The sequence below is a fragment of the Netta rufina genome (genome assembly GCF_964035555.1).
Source record: "Netta rufina genome assembly, chromosome: 2".
Classification (NCBI taxonomy): Eukaryota; Metazoa; Chordata; class Aves; order Anseriformes; family Anatidae; genus Netta; species Netta rufina.
In genome coordinates, this window is record NC_140124.1 from 64,832,227 (window position 1) to 64,860,108 (window position 27,882).

The window sequence follows — 27,882 nt, forward strand, 5'->3', positions numbered from 1 at the left end:
CTGCTATTGTTGTACTTTTTTTGCCTGGCCTTATCTCTGTGTATCTAAATTATATCCTCTTGCAAAAGCTTAGTTCAGACTAACATTAGACAGTTTTTAGGCTTATTAACTGATTAAGTTATTTATTCCGAATAGGTTCCTCTCACTATGGATTACCTTTCAACAACTCTTAACTCCTCTCCATTGTATAATATCTACAACTCATTTCACAGGACAACAGATGCCATGTCACCAGCACCAAATTCCTCTTCAAATTATTATGAGGACTACTACTATCCTGAAATGGCTTCCACTTGCACCACAGAACATAGTAAACACTTTACATCTATGTTTTTTCCAGTGCTGTACACTGTGTTGTTTGTGACCAGCCTTGTGGGAAATGCTTTGGTCATTTGGGTCCTAATGGCCTTCAAGAAAGTCAGGGCCATGACAGACATCTATCTGCTGAACCTTGCCATCTCTGACCTCCTCTTTGTCTTCTCTCTCCCCTTCTTGGTTCAGTACTCCCTGGTGAGCCAGTGGACTTTTGGTAATGCCCTGTGTAAAATTGTCAGCTCAGCTTACTTCATTGGTTTCTACAGCAGCTCCTTCTTCATAACCATCATGAGCATTGACAGGTACTTGGCCATTGTGCGGTCTGTGTATGCTCTGCGGGTGCGCACGTCCGCCCATGGGGTCATCGCAAGCCTGGCCCTTTGGGCAGTCGCCATTTTAGCATCAGCGCCAGACCTCATTTTCTTCCAGGAAATGGATGACAGCAACAGGACTGTGTGCCTGCCTCACTATCCTGGTAGCGACAACAGCTGGAAGATTTTCAGTAATTTCGAAGTCAATGTCCTGGGGTGGCTGATCCCGGTGGGCATCCTCATTTTCTGCTATCACAACATCTTGAAAAACCTGCAACGGTGTCACACTCGCAACAAGTACAAAGCAATGAAGCTGGTTTTCATTGTCGTCACGGTGTTCTTCCTTTTCTGGACCCCCGTCAATGTCGTGCTCTTCCTGGACTCCATGAGGAGCATGCACATCATCGACGACTGCCAGGCAAGCCAAAGGCTTGACCTAGCCCTGGAGCTGGCTGAGGCGCTCTCCTTCGTCCACTGCTGCCTCAACCCCATCATCTACGCCTTTGTGGGTGAGAAGTTCAAGAAGTATCTCTGCGAGGCTTTTGGCAAATACGCACGTTTTCTCTTGACCTGCAACAACTACAGTGTGTTCCACAGGCACAAACTGGACAGGCAGTCCTCTGTGCACATGGGGTCCTCGCAGTCATCTTTTGTTGGTAGTGTCTTGTAGAGCTGCAAGACAAAAGCTCCCATACTTCATGCATGACCTGAAGTTGAGAAGTCCTCCCGGTGATTCAGTTAATAAGTCTTCTTGTTGCCTTAGTGTAGGAGGTTTAGGTGCAGTGGCCCATTACCAAAGTGTGACTAGGAAATCACGCAATCCTAGAGCAAGCTGCAGTGCACCTTGCTCCATTATATGCTGTAATACCATTCTGAGCAGATACCTGCATGGATGCAATTCTTCTGAAATACTTCTCTACCTTCTTTGTGAAAAGGAGGCCAAATTTGCCAGCAGACTCATCACTGCCCTAGTAGTACAGAAAGGTGCACCCAGTGCCTCCAGCACAGGATGCATGGTCCTCAAATATCTCTAATAAAATCATGAAATTGTGCATCAAAGTATAAGGAGGAGGCAGTCTGTCTTTGCAGACAGGGTGTCAAGGTTACACCTAAATACTTCTGATGTTAACAAAACAAAGGCGTAATACTTATTTCTGGATTGCTTATTTAATTATTCATAGCTCCTGAGTGAGCTGCTCCCCTGGGGGAGGCAGTTAGTCCTGAACTGCTCTCAGAGCTGGCTGTATCGTCTGTATGTAGGAAAGATGCCAGATGTGTCCATTAAAACAACTAACTCCCCTCCAAGGAAAGTGGTTTGCACACTAATTATGTGAATAGACAACAGTAATGGCACAGGGAATTAAAACAGAGTGGATTTTCTCTGTCGGTGGGGACTGGACTCAACACGGGAGGGGGAACATGCTTTTGGGAGGGAAACAGTCCCCACATTTAAAGAATCACTCCAGGGTCTGGCTTCTACCTGATATCTAAACAACATTCCCAGCCCAGAAAGAGTTTAGTAAACAATCAGTTAGTCAAGCAACAAAGAAATTAACTTTATGCCTGGGTTTTGTTAACATGAAGATGGAAGAGTATCTAGGTATGACCCTGCCTCCCTATCTGCCTAAGTTCTTTGCTACCAGGACCTGCAGCTACTGGGCTGGAAGGGTTTAAAAGTCACAGCTGAGAAATGACACTGTGGGAGTCTTAAGAAAAAAACCCTGATGGAAATGAATGAGTGCCCTGGGTATGAGTGGAGAAATAGTTACTAGGAAAAAGAGACCGAAGAGTGGAAAACACCGAATGTAAGCTGAGAGATTGGTAAAGGTCATATGTAAAAACTTCCTGGAGATGTGCTGGAGGTGTCCAAGGAGGTGGTTGCTTTCAGCACAGCCCTGACCCATGAGCTGAGGGGTGGTTGTTCTGCTGAAAGCCTGCAACAGGATGGAGAGAAGACAAATAGGGAAATACACCAAGAGCCTGTAACTCAGGTGGTATCTAAACCAGATGACACAGACTGGTGTGAGTGGCCAGACACTTCAGAGTTGCCTAAAACCCAGACAGGCTTTCTGAACACTTTAAACAAGTGATGCACTAGTATGAGCTTCTTGAGACATTCCCTTCTGCTGTTTGAGCTTGGTAACTGCAAATGAATGATATATATGTGAATGGTTAACCATGCATATACATATACATGTGTACATATAAAATATAATCACATATATATGTGTATATATATATTAAATGTGTGTGTGTGTGAATATGTATGTATATACGTATATGTATATATACACACACACAAATATTGATAGATAAATGCAATGTTCTGAAGTTTTTGGCCCTGGTCTATTTCTCCCTTCAAGGTATGACCCTATTTGGAGTTTTATAATAAAGATACTGTATGTAGTGTAATTGCACAATCCCAGAACCTGAGGAACTTCCTTGTCCTGTCACTGATTCTTTCAGCCTATGCTTTTTTCTTCTATCCCAAGCAGTTTTACACAACTGACTATCCCTCGAGCTGCCTCTTCTCTACCTCCTCTCTCTCCCTCCTTCTTCCCCCTCTCCCTGGGAAAAAGAGGCTGAGAGCAGATTATCTTATTATCTTTTTTTCTAGCAATTTAATTCACTGTAAGAGCCTACCCTTGCAGTATCCCCACACATACTGGGGTTAATTCCTGGAAAAGAACCATCAAAACACAAAAGACAATTCTGTTCAGCCACTGATCTTTTTCAGATAGGGTTTATTATTTTAATGCGTGTTAGTATTTGCAATCTGCAAGATACATTTTTTTTTTTTTTCCCAAGAACAGTCTGGTAACACTGCATGTGAAAAAAACAAATGTTCTTTCATGTGGGCCATGACACATTCCACAAATCATAAAGCAAAGACTGTGAATAAAGGAAAACGTTTAACTGATTCCTTGATGTCACTCCTGCAGTGCAGCTCCTGCCATTCAGGTGCCTCACCACTCATGGTCAACCAGGCTTTTTTCTTTGTATGTGCCCAAGAACAGGATTCACAGATATTAAGGTTAAAGACAAAGGGTGGTGGGCAGAAGGACAGCATCAACAATTTCTCACCCCTGAAACTTTGCAGCATGAGCCCCCTAGATTGCACCTTGTTGGAAGCACAGGAGATGGAAATAAGTTCTGCATCCCCACAGTGGTGTACATGTTGGTGTCTGTACAATACTGTAGGATTTCATGGCTGTGGTGGTTTTACCGTGCTGGGCAGCTAAACCCCACAACCGCTCTCTCACTCCCCCTCCTTTAGATGAGGAGGGGGAGAAGTAAAGCAAAGAACAACTCACGGGTTGAGATAAGGATAATTTAATTAAAGGGAAATAATTATAATAATTAAATAAAGACTACCATGAACTAAACAATTTAACTAAGGGGAAATAAAAGGGAAAGGGGAAAAAGGAAGGAAAACAAACAAACAAAATAAATGAAAGCTATATGGAAGTGCAGAGGAAAGAAATTACTCTCTACTTCCCACAAATGAGCGATGATTGACCACGTCCTTGAAGCAAGGCCTCAACGCACGCAGCCGGTGTTTGAGAGGAGGACTGACGTCTTCTCAACAAGAGCCCACCCCTCCCCTCTTCTTCCTGTTTCCACCTTTTATTGCTGAGTGTGACACCACATGGTATGGAATATCCCTTTGATTGGTTTAGGTCAGCAGCCCTAGTGATGTTTCTCTCCTCACTTTTTTGCCCACCCCCTAGGAGGATTAGAGAAAGGCCCAATGCTGTGCCACTGCTGCTCAGCAGTAGACACAACACTGGTGTGATAACACTGCTGTTCCAGCTACAAGTACAGAGCACGGCACTGAATGGGCTGCTGCCAGGAAAGTTAACATTCCAGCCAGACCCAGTACAATGGCTTGCTTCCTCCAGAAGTGAAGCAACAGAGGATTCTGCACTACTGACATGCAGACAAAAATCTTCCTTGCACTGCAGTGGTTACCCCCACAGCTCTTCCCCCAGTAGCTGGCACAGTCATTTAATTTCCATCACCAGTTCACTGCAGGAAAATAGGAGTACCCTCAAGACTGCAGAATAACAGGAAATGCAAAGTTATTTCATCCCTTCTCACTGCCTATGCTCCCACCCTGCCAACCCTCCAGAGCAGCTCCCCCGCATCACCTCTGTGATACCCAGAGAAGAGTGAGGTCAGAGAATGGGCATCTGCAGAGACTGCAGCATGGATTGGAAAAAAACATCCCTGCAGTCACAGGGGAGCTTCCTGGCTTGTTGAACACATGCCCTCCATTTCCACTTTTTCCCCTTCCCCTTTTGCACACTGACACAAGTAAATGCAAAAGTGATCTGAAGAAACCCTAACATTTTTTGCATTTTTCCATTTTTCTGCAAAATTAGGTCAATGCACCTTCTTTGCACTGTCATTTCAAGTTTTGCAGTCAGACTGAAATGGCCAGCAAGTTTGGTAACATGGAGCAACCCCTTACTCGTGCAAATGCAGGATGGAGAATTTCCTTTTAGAAGAAGACTTTTCAAGAGCGGCAAGTTAACCTGTGGCCTAACGGGGATCCAAGACGTTTAGATGAAGAACAACACACACACACACACACACACACACACATATATATATATTTTTTTTTTTTTCTGAAGGATGTGTCTCTAAGCTTTACAGAAAATCATTCCTACCTCTCCTGGACCACATCAGGCATTTTCTGAAGCTCAGCAATATTCGTGATCAGTACTTAGGCTGTACTCCCAGAGAGCATTTTCCAGTAATAGTCAAAAATACAAACTGAGGAGTTGTATTACTCCACAGAGTCCTGAAAAGGGTGTGTGGAGGTGTAGGTTAGGCAAGGTCACCAAAAAAAGATGTGCACAGCCTACAGTGAGGCTTTGCTGCAGAACAGGAGCACATCAGAAGAGGACAACAGGGTCAGGGGTGTGTGTGGTGGGGGAGTGTTCAGATTTTCTTGGTTCTGGGATGTGCTGTAATTGTGGGTTATACTCTAATGTGACAGTGAACTTTTTGATCTGTGCAGAATTCATTTGGGTTACTCTCAGTCATTTGTGTCATCCTGTGACAAAAACGTACCACAGGGACTCAAGAAATCTCTAGTTCCTGTTACTGCATTAATGGTAAAGGGTGTTAAGAATAATCTCAAGTGAGACACATGAGTGCTGAAAGAACTCAAGCATCCAAAATACCTTTGCTTCCTCCAACAACCTGTCCTCATCTGGTTGGGTGAGCTGGTTCACTTTGCTCCTCTTGGAAAGCATCCTCCCTAGCTGCGTGTGTCACAGTCTAGCATAAGTGGGCTCATTTTGCTGTATTTAAAATTTTAATTTCTGATGACAATTGAGGTGTAATGCTTGAGGACACTAGCAACTGAGTTGGGAAGATGTTACGCTGTGTGGGGGAGCTGGCAGATGACAAGTATTATAGGATCAGCTCTCACCAAAACTCTTGGTGTTTTGAAAAGGGAATGCTTCGCTGGCTCAGTGTCTCATTGCATGCATACAGCTCCTTATCCTCAGCCTTGGAAGGATGCATGCTGTGAGGAAACCTTTGGGTTTCTGCTCCTCTGCTCCCTCCCTCTGTTTGCCCCCCCATCCCCCCCCTCCCCATGGCCAGGTCTCCTCAGTTTGTTATACCCAAGACTGCATGAAGTTCAACAAGGCCAAGTGCCAGGTCCTGCACCTGGGGTACTACAACCCCAAGCAGAGCTACAGGCTGGGAGATGAGTGGTTGGAAAGCTGCCTGGCAGAGAAGGACCTGGGAGTATTGGTTGATAGTCGGCTGAATATGAGCCAGCAGTGTGCTCAGGTGGCCAAGAAGGCCAACAGCATCCTGGCTTGTATAAGAAGCAGTGTGGCCAGCAGGGCTTGGGAAGGGATTGTCCCTCTGTACTCAGCTCAGGTGAGGCCGCACCTCGAGTACTGTGTTCAGTTTTGGACCCCTCGCTACAAGAAAGACATCAAGGTGCTTGAGAGAGTCCAGAGAAGGGCAACAAAGCTGGTGAGGGGTCTGGAGAACAAGTCTTGTGAGGAGCAGCTGAGGGAGCTGGGCTTGTTCAGCCTGGAGAAGAGGAGGCTCAGGGGCAGCCTTATCACTCTTTATAAGTACAGTAAAGAAGGCTGTAGAAAGGTGGGGGTTGGTCTATTCTCCCACGTGCCTGGCAACAGGACGAGGGGGAATGGGCTAGAGTTGCACCAGGGGAGGTTTAGGTTGGATATTAGGAAGAACTTCTTTACTGAGAGGGTTATTAGGCATTGGAATGGGCTGCCCAGGGAAGTGGTGGAGTCACCATCCCTGGAGGTCTTTAAAAGACACTTAGATGTAGAGCTTAGTGATATGTTTTAGTGGATAACTTGATAGTATTAGGTCAGAGGTTGAACTATGTGATCTTGGAGGTCTCTTCCAACCTAGACAATTCTGTGATTCTGTGTGAGACATGACAATTTTTCCCACTGTTTTTACTGTTCTGCTGTTTTAATAGACATGTTCTTCAGCACAGTCTTACAACAGAAAAGTTCAAGTGCGTATTTTCATATTTTATGCATTTTGAAATAAAGTTGAACATGAGAAAAGGGACTTTTTTTCAAAGCCTTTCACTTTCCTAGTTCTCAGTAGCATTTAAAGGGCATCTTCCTTTTGCTGCTGACTCAGTCCCATTTTCAAAGCCTTCTCCTGAGGAGGCAGGAGGTCTTTTCTGCAGCATGAAGGATTTCCTGCCTCGGGCTGCTGCCTTCCTCCTCTGCAGCAGCTGCATCAGGAGCCTGAGCTGGGCCAACCTCAGCACCTCCTTGCAGCCCAGATGCTTCAAACTGTTGCTGCTGCCTTGCTGAGAAGGGGGAGGAGGTGAGACCCACATCCGGAGGCTGTGCAGCCAGCAGGACCTGCCCCATGTCACCTACAGGTCTCAGAGCTCCTCTTTTTTTTCTGATGGGACAAGCTGTGGAGTGTCTTCTGCCCTGCTGTTGTTTGTGGGGCACTGGGAGCACAGGAGAGCAGGAAGCATCTATCTGCATCTGCTCAATTTGGAGCCCTAAGTCCAGGCAGCTTGAGGATGATGCCAAATTGTAGGCATCTGTCCCAACAGCTGCTTGTCCCAAGAAAAGCACCCAACTGCCAAGGGCTGGGCCATTCTGCACAGACTTTATTTATGGTCACACCTTTGCTTAAAAGGTGCCTACCACAATTTTAATATTGGTCCCACTCACGTCTGATACTTAGCTTTGCATCCCGATCATCATCTTTCTTTTTGATGAGATGACACAGGTTAAAGGGAAGTCACAATGACGGTAGCACATTAAATAGTCAGGTGTTCTCCCATTCTGGCTTCAGTGTGTAATCTTAAAACAGACACAAAAGTAATAGATCTTCATGTTCAAACTTAAACCTAATATATATATATATATATTCTTTTGATTCATTGGTGGTGTTTGTAAAATGCAGAATACAAAGGAGTGAAGTGGATAAAAGCTCTGTTCCTGGAGGAAATGTGCATATACACAATGTTACTCTCTTTACAGGCTTCCGTGCAAGAGGCTGATCTTAACCACCCACTGTGTCTTCCTGTATATTCATGGTATGTCTGTAATGTTTTCCAAATTAGAGGAACTCAATCTCTCTCTTAGAGGAGTGGCAGGGAAGGCGCATGGTGATAAACATGGTGAGAGTATGCTAACCAAATTACATCTCATCTAGAAGGTGGCTGTGAGTTTGGGTGTGTGCTCTGCACCCACTTCACCTCAAGGCATGTCACCCTTACTCCTGGAGATACTTTCGTCCTAGAAAGAGGCAGCCAAGTGGTAGAAAGATTTTCCTGAAAAGGAGTATTACATTCTGTTAATAAAAAGGGAAAATGGCAGGGAAAGTTATACATTACTCTCATGTGCATGTCTCAACTGTCTTTCCATCCATTATGTCTCTCTGCATTTCAGGGACAGACTCTCAGAAGTACAAATATATATACATATATATATATATATATACACACATATATATATGGCTGCATGCATGTATTGCTTTATCAGCATCCCACCTCTGACAGGTTAATGGTCTCTGTTAGAAAGGCAGAGTCTTTGTCTAATGCCTCCACCTATGCACAGCACAGCAAAAATCTGAATAGATGAGGACACTGCTGCTAGATCTAGGAAACTTTTTCAGGAGGAAAAAGGCAGATTACTCAACATATTTCAACTTTGAGCTGTAAGACTGCCTCTTTAGCACTGGGAAGATCACAGAATGTTTGGGGTTGAAAGGAGCCTTAAAGAACAGTTAGGTAGAAAAGAACACTGAGGATAGGTAGACATCTCACAGATAAGGATGATCCACCATCCAGTAAGACCTAAAATGGCATCACAGAGTATGAAAACAGTCCATATCTGGCTTTCTCTAGCATTATGCTGAAACCCACTTCCCAAAGCAACATGAAAACCACAAAAACTACATCACTGTCAGATTAATTTCAGTGTATGAAGCTCTCATTCACATTTCCTAACAACAGAGAAGTATTTCAGAAGAATTGCATCCATGCAGGTATCTGCTCAGAATGGTATTACAGCATATAATGGAGCAAGGTGCACTGCAGCTTGCTCTAGGATTGCGTGATTTCCTAGTCACACTTTGGTAATGGGCCACTGCACCTAAACCTCCTACACTAAGGCAACAAGAAGACTTATTAACTGAATCACCGGGAGGACTTCTCAACTTCAGGTCATGCATGAAGTATGGGAGCTTTTGTCTTGCAGCTCTACAAGACACTACCAACAAAAGATGACTGCGAGGACCCCATGTGCACAGAGGACTGCCTGTCCAGTTTGTGCCTGTGGAACACACTGTAGTTGTTGCAGGTCAAGAGAAAACGTGCGTATTTGCCAAAAGCCTCGCAGAGATACTTCTTGAACTTCTCACCCACAAAGGCGTAGATGATGGGGTTGAGGCAGCAGTGGACGAAGGAGAGCGCCTCAGCCAGCTCCAGGGCTAGGTCAAGCCTTTGGCTTGCCTGGCAGTCGTCGATGATGTGCATGCTCCTCATGGAGTCCAGGAAGAGCACGACATTGACGGGGGTCCAGAAAAGGAAGAACACCGTGACGACAATGAAAACCAGCTTCATTGCTTTGTACTTGTTGCGAGTGTGACACCGTTGCAGGTTTTTCAAGATGTTGTGATAGCAGAAAATGAGGATGCCCACCGGGATCAGCCACCCCAGGACATTGACTTCAAAATTACTGAAAATCTTCCAGCTGTTGTCGCTACCAGGATAGTGAGGCAGGCACACAGTCCTGTTGCTGTCATCCATTTCCTGGAAGAAAATGAGGTCTGGCGCTGATGCTAAAATGGCGACTGCCCAAAGGGCCAGGCTTGCGATGACCCCATGGGCGGACGTGCGCACCCGCAGAGCATACACAGACCGCACAATGGCCAAGTACCTGTCAATGCTCATGATGGTTATGAAGAAGGAGCTGCTGTAGAAACCAATGAAGTAAGCTGAGCTGACAATTTTACACAGGGCATTACCAAAAGTCCACTGGCTCACCAGGGAGTACTGAACCAAGAAGGGGAGAGAGAAGACAAAGAGGAGGTCAGAGATGGCAAGGTTCAGCAGATAGATGTCTGTCATGGCCCTGACTTTCTTGAAGGCCATTAGGACCCAAATGACCAAAGCATTTCCCACAAGGCCGGTCACAAACAACACAGTGTACAGCACTGGAAAAAAAATCTGTGCAAATGCTGGAATAGTTTCAAGTTCACAGTCAATGTTCAGTTCAGAGTAGAGGAAGATGTCATCATAGGATGCAGAGGAGTTAACTGTTGATTGATAATCCACCTGTTCAAGGACATTGAAGCTCATGAGGCCATAATCCCAAATTATGCTCTTAGTAAATATACTTGGCAGAGTTCATCTCACACCACATGCACAAGGAAAAATCAGGTGTGCCTTGGCCAGGTCAGAGAATGCAAAAGAGGAAGGAACGTATGTGGCCAGTCCTGCCCTGCAGGGGTGAGGCTCTTGCACCAGAGGGGCAAGGGCAGAAATGCTGTGGTAAGCCGGGGCGGGGGGGGGGTACCAGCATCCCCCCACAGCTCCTTGGGGGTGCCCAGCCCTATGCCTGCCCCATGCCACTGAGCAGGTGGTGTGAGAGACCCAGGAAGCATCACCAAACCAGCAACCAAATGGGCACAGCCAGGGTGCTGAGAGCCCCCAGTAGAGGTTTTGGGGCTCAATTCTGTATTTTGTTAAGGCCTTTGCATGGCTAATGGGGATGGATGGGTGCCGATGGCTTCAAAGCCCCCCCAGCCACAACTACCATGGCCAGCCCAGTGCAGCAAGAGCGGTGAGGGCACATCCCCAGCACAGGGACCCCCCTGGACACTCCTAGGGCCAGCCCTGCCCCAGGGGACAGTCAGCCCTGACACATGCAGCCTGCTCAGTGGGAGATGCTTTCACACACGCTGCTTTCTGGGAACTGTGACCACACCCTCACTGTCCCCACCAGCATGGTCTCTCCCAGTAGCAAAGCCCCACACATCCCAGTCACAAACCTGGGCCCCTCAGGTGTGCCCCAGGGCTCAGCTTGCAGGGCAGCAGCCAGGGAGCAACTCACCAGCAAGTCCTCCAGGTCTCCACCGGACAGCAGGCTCCCCAGGCTGTCGTCCATAATCCAACACTGCGTGAAAGAATGCCAGGAAATTTTGTTTTATGTAAAAGAAATCTGAGAGGTGAATATATCTTCATACATATATACTGGCAGTACTTTGCTTTCAACACCAAGCCACTGGCAAGGTCTATACCCTAACAGCCAGCAGTCTCAAACTGCCTCTTCCTCTGTGTGACAAATGTTACATTAAGGTGTGTAAAACCACAAGCCAATGAGTTCTATGTCTTTAGTTTACACATACCGAAACGGAAATATTTAACTTATCTCCTGGATGATCACTCTGCCATTTCACAGGAATAGGAACGTCAATGGTAAGAGATCTGCAATTTGTTCCACGCATAGGTGAGGTGCCCCATCTCACCAGCAGCTCCTGTGCCACAGCCCCACATCATCATGAGAGGAGAAGCAGCACTGCTGGTCCTGCACACCAAGAACTTTTGGTGAAGATGTCTATTGGAGATTGCCTGGCACTGCTGTTAGTCAACGATGGTGAAGGACACCATGTTTGCCTGGATGGTTTTCCTTGGAAGGGCCCTCTGCCCACCCTGCACCCACCAGAGAAATAGTCAAGTGAAATGATCATATCACACTTCCTTCTCAAAACACCCATTCTGCAGGATGCTCTCAGAGACCAGCAATTCAGTAAAGCCCTGAACAAGATTGGATTTCCACCAACTCTGCAAGATATCTGCTGGGGACCCATCCTGACCCAACACGGCTTGTTGGGATGTGCCATGGAAGTCTGATGTGCTTTGCAGCTGATCTAATGGTTCAGATCATGGTTGTCAGTGCAATGTTGGTGTGAACAATTGTATCACCCACAAGAAACTGAAGTGATAAATCTCTGAGCACAAGCACCTAGAAAATCTGCAAATATTTCACTGCTGCCTGTTGATAGCCAGGGTGGGCAATGTCACATTAGATGGAAGTATTGCATGTGAGTCAAGCTGTAGGTATATGATAGCCTGCCTGACAGCCAAGGTCTCCTGGGTATTAACTCTTGTAACAGCTGAAGACAGAACATTTCTCATAGGAGTGACTGGTAGTGTTGAAGTGTTATCTATATTACTCATTTTCAGGTTTAACACATCCATCAGTGATGGTAATACAGAAGGTACCCAAGAATTGTGCAATGTATGAAAAGAGGTGACAACCAACTACATGAATTTGGCTGCTCAGGCAGCTCTGTACATCTCATCTCCTAAATGTAGATGGCAGACTGCCCAACCACAAGAAATAAGCAGCTCCTAGAAGAACTGAGACTTCAGTGGAACTGCGAAGTGCACAGGTAACTCAGTGCAGGAGAAAAGAGAAATTCACAGGCAGGAGCTGGGACTAAAGGTGACAACTCAGGTACTCACACTATATGTCTTGCTCAGGGGATGCATCTCATTGAGTCTGGGCAACACAGGAGCAGGTTTTCTGTGGTGTTTGAACTGAGGCAGGTGCTGGCTGTCCTGCAGGAACCTGTCCCAGTGTGGAAAACAAGCTGCTCAGAGACCCCAGGTCATGCAGACAGGGGGCCTTTGATGGTGAGTTCTCATCTCCTCCCTCAAGAGCCTGAAAAGGCTTTCTTAACTTGAAACCACAACTTTGGCAGCATCAGCAAAAAAGTCTGTACATAATCCCCTGCTTGGGGCTCATGGGAAGAGTTTCGCAAATCTTTTGGAGTAGAGCTGCTGAAATGCTGCTGCTCGTGCCCACTCTGTGGTGCACAGGTGGAGTGAGGTGGTGGGGAATGAAGGGGAGCGAGGGGGTAATGGAAATCAGTGCTCAGAAAAGAGCTGCAGCAGAAATCTTGATCTCCAAATGCTTTATCACCAGCAGCATGTGCTGGTGAGCACAGGGATGGGTAGAAGGAAAGGACACAGCCACGGCTGAGCATCTACCAACAGGAATCTGTAGGGGCTGTGGTTTGTTCAGCATCAGCCTGTGTGGCCTCCTCAAGTCTCTGTCCATGCTCACTGCAAGGCAGCCACATTTATCCTCCCCTTCCTCACAGCATCTACTTCCATGTCAGTGCTGTGCTTCTCTGATCATCTGTCAACATCCTCAGATGTGGGCACTGGGGTGTATCCTTCTCAGCTTCCCTGCTCACTGTGGGGTCACCTGAGTAACCAGCCCCCATGCCTGTGTGCAGCACCCATTTGAGATTTTCCTCCTCTCTAATTTCAAGGAATCACAGAATCAGGATTTTTGAGTTTGGAAGGGTCCTCTGGAAGTCACCTGGTCCAACCCCACTCCTCAAACAAGGATACCTCATGTGGGTTGCCACAAACCACATTGAGGAGGCTTTTGAAGATCTCCAAGGAGGAGACTCTATAACCTCTCTCAGCAGTCTGTGCCAGTGCTCAGTTATTCACTAGCCCTCTTCTATAATGGTATTTTTCTCCGAATCCTGACCATAATACCAAATATTCAGCATTAGGGTGACAGGGGCAAGAGAGATGGGGCAGGGCTCTTTCTGGATCTCAGTAAGAAAGGTCAAGGCAACAAATGGCTTAATAAAAGAGCTGTTTTAATAAGGCAGAATAAAAAGAAGAATATAGGTAGCAAATAAATTGTATTTCCCTTTCAGTTTCGGGAACCCTGCATGTGTTCAGCATTAGATGGACACTAGATGTATTTTTCCACAACACACTGCACAGATCCCATCTGTCATCATTCAAGCTGTTACGTGACTTGCTTGCAAGAAAACATCTCTATTCATCATTTCTACCAGCAAACAGAAAGGATTTTCTCATAGAATCTTCTTGCTGCACTTTTTGACAAAGGCAAGGCCATATGGTTGGTGTAATCAGTGGTACCAAGTGGGAGCTGCCCACATGCTCCTCTGTTACTATGAGCTGGGGCCACACCGTGAGTTCACAAAGGGCCACTGCTGTCTGTGTCACTGGCTCCTTGGTGTGAAGCGGTCTCCTAGTCAGGAGTACTGCAGCCCTCATAGCATGGCGTGCACAGAGATCCAGACACATGTCATGGTCCATCTCCCTGGCCATGGCCAGACCAACTACATCTGTGTCACCCCAGGGTGACGCTCATCAAAAAGCCACACAGACCCACCACAGAGGAGAGATGTCCACTCCTCAGTCCCAGTCCCGAGGGCTCTGGCAGGAGGTGGTTTTGCAGGCATGCTGGTACTAGAGATGATCTTGCTGGGGGTCTCCTCTCCCACTTGCCTCAAAGCAGTACCTAGCTCTGCAGGGACACTCCTGTCCTGCAGCAGGATCAACAGCACTTCACCTTCCAGTTCCTGTCTAACATCGGAAATTCTGAAACCGGGGAAGTCTGGGGCCATGACAGCACCGTGATGCAGGGTCCTGGGGCAGGAAGGCCCATGGGTGCTGGCAGAGCCATCCTGTAGCTTAAGCCAGTGGGGCCTGGGTACCCCCAGCTGCAGACACTCCTGAGCAGGGAGCAGTCCAGACCTGGACCATGCAGGTAATTTCTGCTTCTGACCTTTGTAATGAGGAAGGATAAATGTCTCCCACCAGTGGCTGGAAAGCCACCAAACAGAGTGGTCTTGCATCTCTGCAGGGCAGTGACATGAAGGAACAAGGCTCCCTCTGCTGGGTTTTTCACAGAATCACAGAATTTTCTAGGTTGGAAGAGACCTCAAGATCATCGAGTCCAACCTCTGACCTAACGCTAACAGTCCCCACTAAACCATTTCCCTAAGCTCTACATCTAAACGTCTTTTGAAGACTTCCAGGGATGGTGACTCCACCACTTCCCTGGGCAGCCTGTTCCAGTGCCTCACAACCCTTTCAGTGAAGAAGTTTTCTTCACAGGCAAGGCACAGAAATCATCATTGCAGAGATATGTGTGACCAGTAGTGCTGGTTCACATCCTTGTTCATCATGAAATTTATTTAAGGGAGCAAAACTCTTCCAGCTCCACAGCAAGTCAGGGAATGGGAGATTGTGGTTACTGCCAGGGTTTCAGCCTGGAAAAGCTCTTTCTTGGGATGTGACCTATTTGGCCACTACAACTGCAGTCTCTTGTTTGCATCAGGAGGCAACACAGATATCCTTTGTGGCTACACCCATGGACAGGGAGTAAGGGAAGCCAGACACACTGCCCTCAGCTCCACACAAAAACATTTCAAATACATCATTCGGGTTTGTCAGCCTTATCAGAATTGTTAAGCTCAATCCTGTAAGTGATCAGTTAAACATATTGTTTATGTTGTTGTTGTATTGAATTGTGTTGATGTGTTGTATTGTTGTTGTATTGTTATGTATTGTATATTTATTGTCTTCAAAGTAAAAGCCAAGCCAGGTGCAAACAGCTGTGATGAAAGTATGAACTAATTCCTAAGAACAAGACATCCCTGTAAGTGCCCTGATGATACAAGCTCAGCACAACAGAAAGACACCAAAGGAAATCACCCAAAGGATCTTTTCAAAACAATGCATATCTCCAAGCCATCCTCCTTATATATCTGTTGATTAATTAGGCATGATACATGTGATCCCATAACAAGTTCAGGATGCCATAAGTTAGTAGCTGAACATAGCTTTCTTTCACTCCAATCTGGTACTCCTCCAAAAAGACCACAACAGGGCAATGTGGAAAAGAGGTTCTCTCTGAATTTATTTACTATGTAAATTTTGTCCAGCACTAGTATTCCTGCCCCTGACCACTTTTCCAGCCTGAAACTTTGCACTATATCACTTACAACCCCACGCTAAAGAAACATTTCTCATTCTCTCAACACTTCCATTGCTTTTCTGCTTCTTTTCCCCAGGCCACCCATCAACACTCCAGTACAGCAGGAAGGGCTGCACTTTGTCACCAGGCCTTTTGCAGCAGCATGCACGAGAGAAAAGGAGTCAGGATGTGTCAAGAGGAAGCCAGGAATTCATAGGATTGGGAAAGTGGAGCTGGAGAGGTCTGGCAGCTGAAGAGGAGCATGAAGGTTGAGCTTCGCACCACCTGTGAGCCACCTAGGGGCATCTCCTGAGCCTTTGAGGGTCTTTTGATGATTCACGACAGCTGGGAGCCATTTGGAGCCTCCACAGGGCAGGCTATGGGGCTGCATGTTGGCATGGGACTCCCAGGTTCATCCAAGAGACATTCAGAGCTGCACAGCTGGAACCACCCTGGGGCCCACCACCGTGATCAGCTGGCAATACACAGGGGGCTGCAGGCTGAAAGCCAACAGCCTTTGGCTATGTCTCCTCCTGCTTAGTGGAAAAGGATCAGCTGGCTCTGCAGCCACCTTCAGTTTCTCAACTTCTTGAAAGCCTTTGGCTCCCAAGAGCTGAGGCTCATGTTGGTGTCCCACTGCTTGGGTGCTCCAGTGGTGGGAGGATGATGGTGTCTTCAGGTGCTACCAGAACAGGACATCCAGCAGGAGGGAGCGGGGGGGGGGGGGAAGAAATGAAAGCAACACTTCGTAATTGCTCAATTTTCCTGTGCCTGTGCCTTGCAAAGCCTGCCGGGCCAAATATTTTGCTGCAGGGGGGGGGAGGGGGTGTTAGATTAAAAATGGGGAGGAATTTCATCTCAGGAAGAGAAGTCAGGTATTGGATCGGGTTGCCCAGGGAGGTGGTGGCGTCACTATCCCTGGGGGCGTTCGAGGAAAGGCTGGATGTGGGTCGACGAAGCTGGTGAGGGGTCTGGAGAACAAGTCCTACAAGGAGCAGCTGAGGGAGCTGGGCTTGTTCAGCCTGGAGAAGAGGAGGCTCAGGGGCGACCTTATTGCACTCCACAGGTACCTTAAAGGAGGCTGTAGCGAGGTGGGGGTTGGCCTGTTCTCCCACGTGCCCGGTGACAGGACGAAGGGGAATGGGCTAGAGTTGCACCAGGGGAGTTTTAGGTTGGATGTTAGGAAGAACTTCTTTACCAAAAGGGTTGTTAGGTCCAGGAAATGGGGCCCAAACCACATTCCAGCCACTGACTTAAACACACGCCCCCTGCTTTTCATATTTTCGCACGAAGGCGGGGCCGCAAGGCGCGCACCCGCCCATGCAGGTCACGTGTCACGGCAAGCGCGCCCCCGGTACGCCAGAGCTTAGCGGCCGCGCAGCCGCACTTGGCGGGCCGCGCGCCCCCCGCCTTGGCTGGGATTGGCCCGCGGCGGGGGCGCGCCCGTCGCGTCACTCCTGCCTGTGGCGCTGACTGGTTGCGGAGCGGTTCGGGGATGCCGGGGCGAGAGGTGGAGGTAATGGCGCGCCTGCGGCCCAGCCGCGGTCGGCGCGGTGCGCTGGGTTCGCGCGGCTCCCCGTGACGGGACGTTAACCGGCCGCCTCCCCTCCCCCTCCAGATGCATCCCGTGCTGAAGGCCTTCATCTGCGGCTCTATCAGCGGCACCTGCTCCACGCTCCTTTTCCAGCCCCTCGACCTGCTGAAGACCCGCCTGCAGACCCTGCAGCCCCCCGCGGGCGGGTAAGGGGCCAATCGGGGGGGGCCGTGCCCCAGCCCGGCCGGGGCTCGGTGCTCGGGGGTGTCCTGCAGGGACTGAGCGTCCTTCTGGGACAGGATGGGGTCTGCAAAGAGTGACCGGGAGCCTGTAGGGCTGAGGGCAGAAGCAGCCCCTCCCTGCAGCGCCTGTCTTGTCTTCCTTTCAGGTCCGGCCGCGTTGGGATGGTGATGCTGCTCTTCAGGGTGGTTCGTACCGAGAGTCTTCTGGGGCTCTGGAAAGGTGTCTCACCAGTAAGTGGCTGTTTCGACCCTCATCGCAAAAACACACACATAAATAGACCTACCGTTTTTTAATAACTAAGGGCTGGATTCAAGTGGCCAGCTCTTGTATGATTTAAGTGAGATCATGTGATAGGTAGATAGTTAAATCCAATTTTAAGGTGTTAATGGTTAATGTTGTGAGTTCCGCTGGTTTGGTCCTAGCAGCCATTGTTGATTTGCAAGGCTGAGCAGCTGAATGCTTGAATAATTTTACAAACATGGTGTGGCAACTGCAGAACCTAGTTTCGCTTTGGAATACCTTGTTGCTAGAAAATTGCAGATGAGGAGTGTGTTAAACCCTGGCGTCAGTTGAATCTCTTACCTCTCAGTGGCATTAATTACTTTTCTTTGTTTTCTTTTCTTAGCTTTAATGATCTTGCAGTGATTTTTTTTTCATAAAGCTTCCTAACACATTTAATAGCTCCTGAAATGTTCTGTAGTACATTTTGTCTTATGAGTGCTTTTTCTGTCTTTCTTTGGTACTGTTTCTTTGAAGTCTTTTGCAAGATGCATTCCTGGGGTTGGGATTTACTTCAGCACTCTGTACACAATGAAGCAAAATCTTCTAGTGGACCGTTCACCCACAGCCCTGGAGTCTGTCTTTCTGGGTGCTACTGCACGTGCAATATCAGGGATTTGCATGTTGCCGGTAACTGTAGTGAAGACCCGGTATGAGGTTAGTTGACTTTCTAATTAATTCCTTGTTAATGATGTCACACCCGTTCCTCATGATGACAAAGAAGTTCTTGTATCTGGAGAAGGTTGCTGGTCCTCAGATACAGCCAGAGATGTAGTCCCGATTTCATCCTGGTTCATGCATTGTGCCAAGTCATACCACTGGTGTTTAGGCAAGAAGTGTAAGATGGAACAGAATTCACCCAGAGATTTTGAAGTTCTGTTTGCATGTAATGTCTTTGCAATTGTAGGGCCCTTTTTAAGTTACCTTCTTGAAAGACTGTTTTAAAGGCAGAGGCAGATGGAATGAAGTTTTTGCCTTGGGCTATCCTCTCTACTGCCATCTTAGGTATTACATGAAGCACATAGCATTGTTGGTTTGAACATGGTTACCTCAGGCTGAGAGCAGAGCTCCTTAGCCCGTTCCTGGCATGTGGATGACAGAATTTTATCTGCCTCTGCAGAGTGGAAGGTTTGGCTATAGGAGTGTATACGCAGCTCTGAAGAATATTTACCAGACAGAAGGGGCTCGTGGCATGTTCAGTGGGCTCACCGCAACACTGCTGCGGGATGCACCATTCTCTGGGATCTACCTGATGTTCTACACACAGACCAAAAAACTCACACCTCAGGGTAAGGCTGAACTTTGGAGGCCGTAACAGAAGATACTACTTTTCTTGCATCTTGCCCTATGATTCCCTGCTCTGCCTATTGCACTCAACCTCAGCAGCTAACTTAGTCTCTTGTAGGACTTCAGGTGAGATGTTTGCCTCTTACTTAAAGAGAACTGTAGACTTATAGCTCAGATCAGTATAGAAATGGAAATTGACCCTGAACTAATTGGTTATGAAGACTGATGCTTAATATAAGTAAGTGATGCTTAAGTTAGGTTAGTGAAGAACTGAGAGGATGTGTTCAGCAGTGTTTTATCCGGCTGGTTGTCTTGTATACTGATTAGTTTCCACTAAACTGGCATTTCTCTGGTGTTAGAACTGGCTGGGACGAGACTTACACATCTTTTCCTTACCTGAGCTCCAATTAAATTCAGTTCCTCAGAAGTGAGCTCTTTGTGCAGTCTTATCTTTAACTTGTCTTTAAGATAAGTAACTTTGTCTTCTATCTTTAAAGTCTTAACTTTAACCTTCCCTTCCAAGGTCTTCTCTGCCCTGCATGGATTTTGTCTTCTCTTGGACTCTGCTATTGATACCCTCATTCAGTAGCTTTTCAGTTTGTCATGCAATGTAGCCTGTTTTGTGTCTGAGTGAGTTGCCTTTGCTCTGCTGCAGACCAGCTGGATCCAGTGCTCATGCCCTTGATGAATTTCGGCTGTGGGATCTTTGCAGGAATCTTGGCTTCACTGACAACACAGCCTGCTGATGTCATCAAAACACACATGCAGCTATCCCCTGAAAAGTACTGCAGGACAAGCCAGGCCATTGCCTTCATCTACAAGGTGAGATGAATCCCTTCTAGCTAGTGCAATTGCAGCCTTGCTTCTCACTTCCTTGCTTGAAGCACAGCCATGCTAAGAAAGTTTTTGCCTTTTAAAGTAGGTGAACAAATGTGACTGCTTATTGAATTCTTACAATCAGGCTAATTAGTGTGAGTGTTTTCAGAAGATGAGCTGGATCATGCTGCGGGAGACTGAGGCTGAATTTCTTGTCACTGGCTTATGGTCTGCTCGGGAAAGTAGCTGGAGAAGTAATGTTTTTGATGGCTTGAAAGCTGTCAGAGTCTTCAGTCCATTATTCCTTGGTTTTCCTTGTAATAAGTGAGGCCATTATTGCTATCAGATATTTTTTTGCTCTTCTTGGACAGATTACAAGGCTGTGAACTTGCTCCCTGATTATTCTTGCCATTCCCCAGTCCATTATCTTTTTTTTTTTTCTTTTCACAAAATTACAAAAAATGGGAATTGGAGAGTAAGCTTAGAGCACAAAGGTTGGCGTATTGCAGCAAGTATCTCTCCACACAAACTTGCTTCATGTTTCCAACTAGTGAATGATTACGCTTAAGTTCTGTCTGTTATGCCTTGATTCTTACACTGGTAGTGATGGAAAGCACTTGGATTATTTCATTTTAGCTCTGTATGTAAGCTTGGTGGAGCTGTGCTTGCAGCTGCTGTCACCTCTGGCTTATCAGTGCAGGCACATCTGTAGTTACCACACTGAAACAAAGGGTTTCTTTAGTAAGTGGCATTAAATGGCAATTTTAGAGATAAGCCAGTGAAAAAATCAATTCTTTTCCCTTAAAAGAGAAATATTAAAAGACACTAAAAGAGAAATAAATATTCAGGTCTGTATCCAAGGAATGGCATAGAGATGTACTCAAAATCCACCTTCCCCTTCCTGCCCTCAGAAGGCAGCTTTACTCTGTTTCCAAATTGAACTCTAATCCTAAACGGGAATATGTTTTGATTTTTTTTATATGTAGTTCATTTCCTTGTATCAGATTTTTTTTCTTATTCAGTACTTATAAACTTCAATTTTAAGTCTTAAATTATTTTTGTAAATATGAATGATCTGTAAACTAGAACAAGTCACTTTCCTCAAGTGGCTTGAAATTGTTACTCCCTCACCTTCTCTTTTTCAGGCTTCAATGTGGCTTTCCCCATTGTTTGTCATCCTAACACACCCTTCCCCTTCCTTCTTCAGCAGCAGCCCTGCAAGTGCACAGCGTTATGGGTTCTTCCTAAAGGTTGAATTCAATTTAAGCCTGGATCTTTCAGAGGCTGATTTGGATCAGAGCTGAAATACATCCTGGGCTGTTCCATGTAATATGAGAAGTTAAAATGCTCGAGGCAGATAGTAACGGCTTGTTGTTTATCTCCTGTTGCAGGACTTTGGGCTGGTCGGCTTTTTCCGAGGTGGAGTGCCCCGTGCCCTCAGGCGTACTTTGATGGCAGCGATGGCATGGACTGTATATGAACAGATGATGGAAAAAATGGGCTTGAAATCTTGACTGACTTGCACTAAAACTGAACAGCTTCACTCCTTTTCCTGCTTGCTGTGATCAGCTGGCACTGGGCAGTTCCCAGTTGCACAGAGGAATAAGCCTTACTCAGCTGGGAGGAAGAAAGTCCTTTGGAGAGAGAGGATTAAGCCTTTTGGCAAGTAGGGGAAAGAAGAGTTGAATCTTTGCTTCATTTGATCAATTCATTCCAGAAGGACTGTATTTGCAGGCTTCCTTGGGAAATGGCAGGGTTTCTGCAGCCTGGTGCCTGTGCTTAGAGAAGCCTGTTTTAAAGCTAGCTCTGTGCTCACCACCTTAATGCAATGAGAAATTGCTGAACAAAAAGTGTTTGAGGAGATAACAGCAAGGGCAGTGCTGATTGCAGAATCTGCCAGCCTGTTCCTTGCTGGTCTGGCCAGTAAGGCCACTGTGATCCACCGTCTGCTGTAGATCCTCCTTCCTCATATGCGTTGTTCTCACAGGGGAACACTGCAGACCACATCAGGAGACTGGATGTGTCTCTTGAGGTTTATAATGCAGGAGTGGGTGGAAGAGAATGAAGTGCTGAAGGAAAGCTCTGTCATCATTTTTGTACTGTGCTTGATAACAGAGAAGGTAACTAAAGTCTCCTTGCTGTGTCATATGCCACTGTGTAACTGAGTATCTTAACACTTCATATATGCTTCTGCGGCTACAGCAGCATTTGCACTAGAATTAAGAAGCATAAGACACTTCAAAGCAAAAGTCGAGAGCATGCTAGTTGCTACCAACATTCTACTTGTTCCCTGAAAAAACACTTTTCCTGATGATTGGTTACACCAGGAATACTTTTTTTTTTTTTTTTTATCCAGTTGTACTAGAGATGTATTTGCTTCCTATTATTTGTTTGATCCCTGATCTACATTCTGCGTGAGCTGGTCCTTAGATGTAGCTTTTAGGATCACGGCTCCTAGTGCATAAATGAATAATGGAAGCAGATACATATACATACACTTCAGATTTCTCTTAGAAGCCATTACTGATTGCATGTGGAATATCTTTAGTTTGGGAGAGAAAAGGCTGTGTTTTTTTTCTGCAAGCTTTCTCCAAAGTTTGAGGTGTCTGAGTGTTTGGTAGGGAACTTTAATTCTATTTATGTTCCACACAAACTCTGGGCGGGTTCTGAGATTGTTTTCTCTTAGCAGGTTCATCTGTTCATGTTTCAGTATTCCTGAGTTTAAGCTTGGAGATCAAGTACACTTTTTTTCATCAACTGTGCCTTTTTCCTCATTTCTACTCCAGAGCTAATAGCATATGCTTTCCAATCTTAGGTACAGCCTGCTCCCCTCTTCACTTGTACTTCTATGGGCTGGCTGAATTTGCAGCTTTGCTGGTGTCGTCACAAAGCTAGGCATGGAAGTATGTACCCTGTTCTGTAGTGTACCTTGCAGAAAACATAGCATTGTTTTTTATTAAATATCTAGTGGTGTTAAAATTCACTTTAAAAACAGAGTAGGTGTCTCTAAATATGAAGATGTGGCACACTTCAGTTGTATGAACTGGTTTGATGTATCATACTTAATACTTAAAATGCAACTTGCATAAGCAGTGCCTGCTCTGGCAGTCTCCTGACCACAAGAACAGAGGGGATGTGAGTTGTAAATGATGTTCTTCAATAGATTCCAGCCGCAAGTAGCTTTGATGACTGACGTGAAAGTGAAGTCACCGGAAAGTTTAAGGACATGCTAGATGCTTGAAGGGGCTGCCTGTTTTTAGTCTGAGCCCATCTGTGAGTGGGCTGGCACTACACTATGCATGAGTCTCCAAGAATGCTGGTGAAGGGTCCTGAGTGCATGTGTGCATGTTAAGAATAGAGCACTTCATCAAATCATTCCTGTCAGTCAGATTGTGAAGCTGGCAGATTGTCAGGTGAGTGGCTGGATCATTTGCCAAATCCTGAATAAAAGCAGTTCCCCTTTTTGTAGTCCCTCTTACCCATAGTGACTTGAACTCAAGTGCACGTGAAACAGTGGTGACTGCACATGTTGTTGTTTGTTACCCTGAGTACTGCTGACAGAGCTGAAGAACCAAGTCTAGATCACTGACCTGGCAGAGTCCTTTATTCTGCTATGCATGGGGTCAAAGCCTGAATTTATTTGGGGTTTCCCAGTCTGGTGTGTGAGGTAGATCTGTTGTTCACCTTGTGTTGTGGCAGTCAAGGGCTGCACGTGGGGTTGCCTGCAAGATGCTTCACAAGTATTTTAGCTGCTGATTAAGCAATTGCAAAGTAATATGCAGCTTGTGCAGATAGAAGCTTAATGAGGCATGTGAGCAAAGAGTGCCAGGTGATAAATATTGTATTAAGTGATGTCCTCATCAGAAATCTGAAATGCAGGGCTGCTTTGGTGGCTTTTGTGCCCTATATTCCTGCCTGGTAAAGTAACGAAGGAGGAACTAGAGAATCTATTCAGACCTGCTGGGGTCTTAAAATCTACTGCCCTAAAGCAGTATTAGCTTTTTTTCTTTTGGAAAGCTCTTCTATTCCCTTAACTTCATAGAGAATGAGGAGGCTCTTAGTTGCAGTGGAGTGAAAAGGTGTATGTCTTTCACTTGTGAACTAGTTGGGGCTCCTTGGACCTCTACAAATAGAGAATCTAAACTGCACTGCACTTCATCAACCCTTAGTGCTGCAAATCCAAAGACTTCTCTACACACAAGCTGGGAATAGTGAGTTTTGTGGTGCAGGTTTGTTTGTTTTTGTTTCTTTTGTCACTTCCCTTACATATAGGGGAAGGGGAAGCTTGAAGTTCTTTCTACTTCATGACCTGAAAGCTGTATCGGACGGATACAAGACTTTCTCAGCTCATTTTATCATCTTTCATCCTTTTTCTTTTTCAAAAAAAAAAAAACACACATTGTTTCTAAACTGATTAGTTGAAGTTACTTTTCAATAGTTGTGGTGAGTGTTTAGCTATGCTGCTCATGAGGTTGTATGCTTCTAACAAACAAAAAATGGTCACTGTACAACCTAAACACAAAAACCAAAGACAGTCCCAGAGGCAGGTAATGAATCACCTACCTCTATCACCCCAACAATTCAGCACTAACAATCCCATTAGATAATCATTTACAAAATCTAAGCTAAGATGGCTTTGGAGAAGGTGGTGTGATAAAGTGTGAGCCTTTTTCTATTATGGCAAGATCACAGTCAGATCCCTCTCTGGGTGACCTCAGTTGCTGGCAATGCACTCTTAGTGAGTGTGTGTTGGCTCTGTTTGCCCCTGCAACTGTGGTATAAGAATGCAACTGGCTAACACATTGAGGCAGTCAGTATTTAACTCTCTTGTAAAGACACAAGAGAAATAGCCTGGGTATTTATTTGTTTCATGTTATTTCTGTTCTGCCTCTGGTGGTCATATTTTTTTTCTCTTGTACTGTTTAAAACAGAACTGGAGGTTTTGAACATTGTATAGGTTTGAGTGTTTTGAGTGTATGTCTACAAAAAATATTTGTGATAAAGTATATATTTCTATTAAAAGCTGGGTTGCCAGAATTATCAATGTCATCCCCTCTATTTCTTCCAAAAAAAAACCACTAACAACAGCAAAACAAAAACGTAAAAAGCAAAGAGATGGGATGGGAAACTAATTTTTCTTTATTAGGCTTTTTCTCCAAGAGAACAGAATTGTTGGGTGAGTTCAGAGTAATATGAGGCCATGTGTATTCTCTTTCTCTAGGGCACAATAAACAGACTGTGCTAATGCAAGCTGAATTTGCATTACTTAAATGAAAAAGAATACACAGCAGTGGGGACTCTTGTCTTCCTCACAGCTTTCTCTGCCTGCCTGTTGTGTGTTAAGGCTGATACAAAGTGAATCTCACTAACAGAAGTTGAAATATCAGCCTTTAGGACAGTGGCGTTTTGAGCACTCTGAGTAGAAACTAACTTTTTAATCTCATGCAAACCAGCTCTTCGCTAATTAGGCAGCCTAATCTCAACAGAGGACCAAAAATTGTGCTTGTGACTTCATTTTTGCTGTGAGGCATAGTGCAAGGGCATACTTGATTGCTGATCTCTTACCAAAGCATGGCCCTGGGATGCAGTAGTGGATAGGCTGCACCACCTCTTGCATGCGGGGCTCCCCAGAGCTCCTGCTGCCTTGGAGACCCACATCCAGTGTAGAGGCATTTCTGTTTACTCTGCTGCCAGCTGCTGCAGCTGTGAGGAGAGATAAGGGACAAGCTCCCTAACCCTGTGGAGGGTGGGAAAGATAGAAGAGGAACCGTTAAAGGCACTATTCTTGTAATAGAACATTAACCTATGGTGTCTGCTTAAGAAACCAGCAAAATAAAAGGTTAACAAGGAGACCTCTGCAACTTTTGTAGAACTGGAAATAAGAATTTGCTGAAGTCTGTTTTCCCCAAACCACGAAAGAAATAACAAACCTTTGAAATACAAGTGAAGATGGAATTTACAAAGATGATACTGCTCTGGGTTTAGTAGATGCCAGTTGTAACTTCAGTAAAGATCATTCAACTGTAAAACCATTTTTCTCTTCTGAAACTGCAAACTTCAAGGTAAAGCAACTGCATCTTTAAAAAAATAACACTACCTCCACTATTGAGTACTAACCTCAGAGCTTCCTGGAGCTTTCAGTATGTGAAGAAAATGTAGCTGCTTCCAGAGGCAGTTTCCATACAAGTAGTAGCATTATGTGCGTGACAAACAGCCTTACAAAAGATGAACGTTTTTTGAATAAAGGCAAATGTGGGACCATATCTGGCAAAGGTGAACAAAAGAAAGCCTTGCTGTCACTGTGGAGCTGTTCTTTCCTTGGGATCGGGTCTCCTGGAGATGGAACAGACTGCACATGGCTCTGCCTCCAACATAAGGGATCACCAGCAAGTACATACATCATCTTATCCAAAGTTTTAAAAGAAAAAAAGCCACATACTAAGGAGTAACTTTTAAGTGTGCTGAAAATACATTCCATGGTGTTTGGAAAATCAGACTGCTGTCTCCAGTATTAGATACTGTGGTTATCAACCACATGTATTTCTGAGAAATGTTTATAGTGTGCATGCTTATAAAATTGCAAATTAACCAACAGGCTATGCTGTTCTCTGGCTGAGGGCCACCATGCTGCAGCAAAGCTAGCAGACAGGTTCATGTAGCAGATTCTCACCCACTGTGGTGTCGTGTCCCATTTGCTTGACTAAACTTGTACCTGGAGTGATCTGTAGTTCACCTGGGCTGTACACTGGACAGGCTGTTAAACCAGCATGTATTAATGTCTGCTAAGCCTGATACTGTATGGTTTTGTGCACCTTTGCTGGAGGAGGATAAGAAAAACCAAGAAGTAGTAATAAGGTGTGGTCACAGAAACCTGAAGTGAGAGTAATGAAGATAATATACTGCTTCAAATAAGAACAACTTTTAGAAAATCACTTCCAGAGCCACCCTGACCTTGGTGGCCCTCCACCAGCTGCTTCTGCTCCCTGCTGCAACAGCCCAAGGGAAGCAAGGGCCCTCCCTTCCTTCTCCCTGAGGGCTTAGTACAGAAAACATGCTCCGAGGACAGGGGGAATAACATGAGATGGAAAAGGCCTCACACAATATCTTAAAGATACTATATCCTTTATTGACGAGGGGAAGACTGTAAGCTGGCCAACCTGCAGCATTTCCCTCTTCCTCACCCTGCCTCAGCTGCAGGATGTTGATGGGGCAGGTCTGAAGCACTGTGAAGCCACATCCTTATGGCACACTGTTGCTGCCTTTTTGCCAGGGGGATCCCAGGCACAGTGTCTCTATCCTCTTCACTGAGGTTAATCGGTTCCACCTATTGATTTGATGATGACTGGGACAGTGTGGGACAGGGAAGATGGGCTCACACTACACCTGTAACTCAGGAACTCTGTTACAGGTTCCAGGGAAGCCTTGCACAAGCCAGGTACATGTAAATTAATACCTTCACTTCCCATTTCCTCACCCTGCCTCAGCTGCCTTCTGGCAGGGGACTGGTAGGGGACTGGAGCCCTTTCAAGGCACAGGACCAAGGCCAAGGCACCAGAGAAGCCCTAGTCCTCTTGGTAGGGCTCCCACTTCTCTTTGTTGGGGGAATCCCAAATGCAACATTGACGCATACAGCTTCACAGGAGGTGGCTGCGTATCTGTGTTCTCGGTTTTGTCTTCTGGAGGATCAAACTCCACAGGCTCCACACCATTCCCTGTATGACACCCACAGGCATGTCCCATGGCAAAGATACTGCCCAAAGGTCTTTCTTACTGAGCCTCTCTCATGTTCTGC

General features: G+C 45.9%; 3 protein-coding genes across 4 annotated transcripts; 2 read left to right on the plus strand and 1 right to left on the minus strand.

The window, feature by feature from the left end:
* Positions 1 to 402: 402 nt before the first annotated feature.
* On the plus strand, positions 403 to 1,296 carry LOC311206347 (C-C chemokine receptor type 8-like; the record flags this gene model as incomplete). Its single annotated transcript, XM_084281627.1, has 1 exon — positions 403 to 1,296. The coding sequence occupies one exon, from the start codon at positions 403 to 405 to the stop codon at positions 1,294 to 1,296; it is 894 nt and encodes a 297-aa protein (XP_084137753.1).
* An 8,073-nt stretch (positions 1,297 to 9,369) lies between these two features.
* LOC311206348 (C-C chemokine receptor type 8-like) lies at positions 9,370 to 10,470 on the minus strand (the record flags this gene model as incomplete). The annotated part of the gene is made up of 1 exon (XM_084281628.1): positions 9,370 to 10,470. The coding sequence occupies one exon, from the start codon at positions 10,468 to 10,470 to the stop codon at positions 9,370 to 9,372; it is 1,101 nt and encodes a 366-aa protein (XP_084137754.1).
* A 6,934-nt stretch (positions 10,471 to 17,404) lies between these two features.
* SLC25A38 (solute carrier family 25 member 38) lies at positions 17,405 to 25,429 on the plus strand. Of its 2 annotated transcripts, none has more exons than XM_084307022.1 (7): positions 17,405 to 17,447; positions 17,550 to 17,671; positions 17,854 to 17,938; positions 18,465 to 18,644; positions 19,108 to 19,276; positions 19,930 to 20,096; positions 21,482 to 25,429. In XM_084307022.1, the coding sequence occupies exons 1-7, from the start codon at positions 17,427 to 17,429 to the stop codon at positions 21,602 to 21,604; spliced, it is 867 nt and encodes a 288-aa protein (XP_084163148.1). In that variant the 5' UTR covers positions 17,405 to 17,426; the 3' UTR covers positions 21,605 to 25,429. The 2 variants fall into 2 exon arrangements, with proteins under 2 accessions (XP_084163148.1, XP_084163149.1); XM_084307023.1 differs by having other exon boundaries at positions 19,987 to 20,096.
* The last annotated feature ends 2,453 nt before the right edge of the window (positions 25,430 to 27,882 follow it).

Bases quoted from the DNA above. Each gene is read 5' to 3' on its own strand.
- SLC25A38 (XM_084307022.1), top strand. From the start codon at position 17,427: ATGCCGGGGCGAGAGGTGGAG. The intron at 17,939-18,464 runs GTAAGTGGCTGT...GTTTCTTTGAAG, and splicing joins TCTGGAAAGGTGTCTCACCA to TCTTTTGCAAGATGCATTCC. The intron at 18,645-19,107 runs GTTAGTTGACTT...CTGCCTCTGCAG, and splicing joins TAGTGAAGACCCGGTATGAG to AGTGGAAGGTTTGGCTATAG.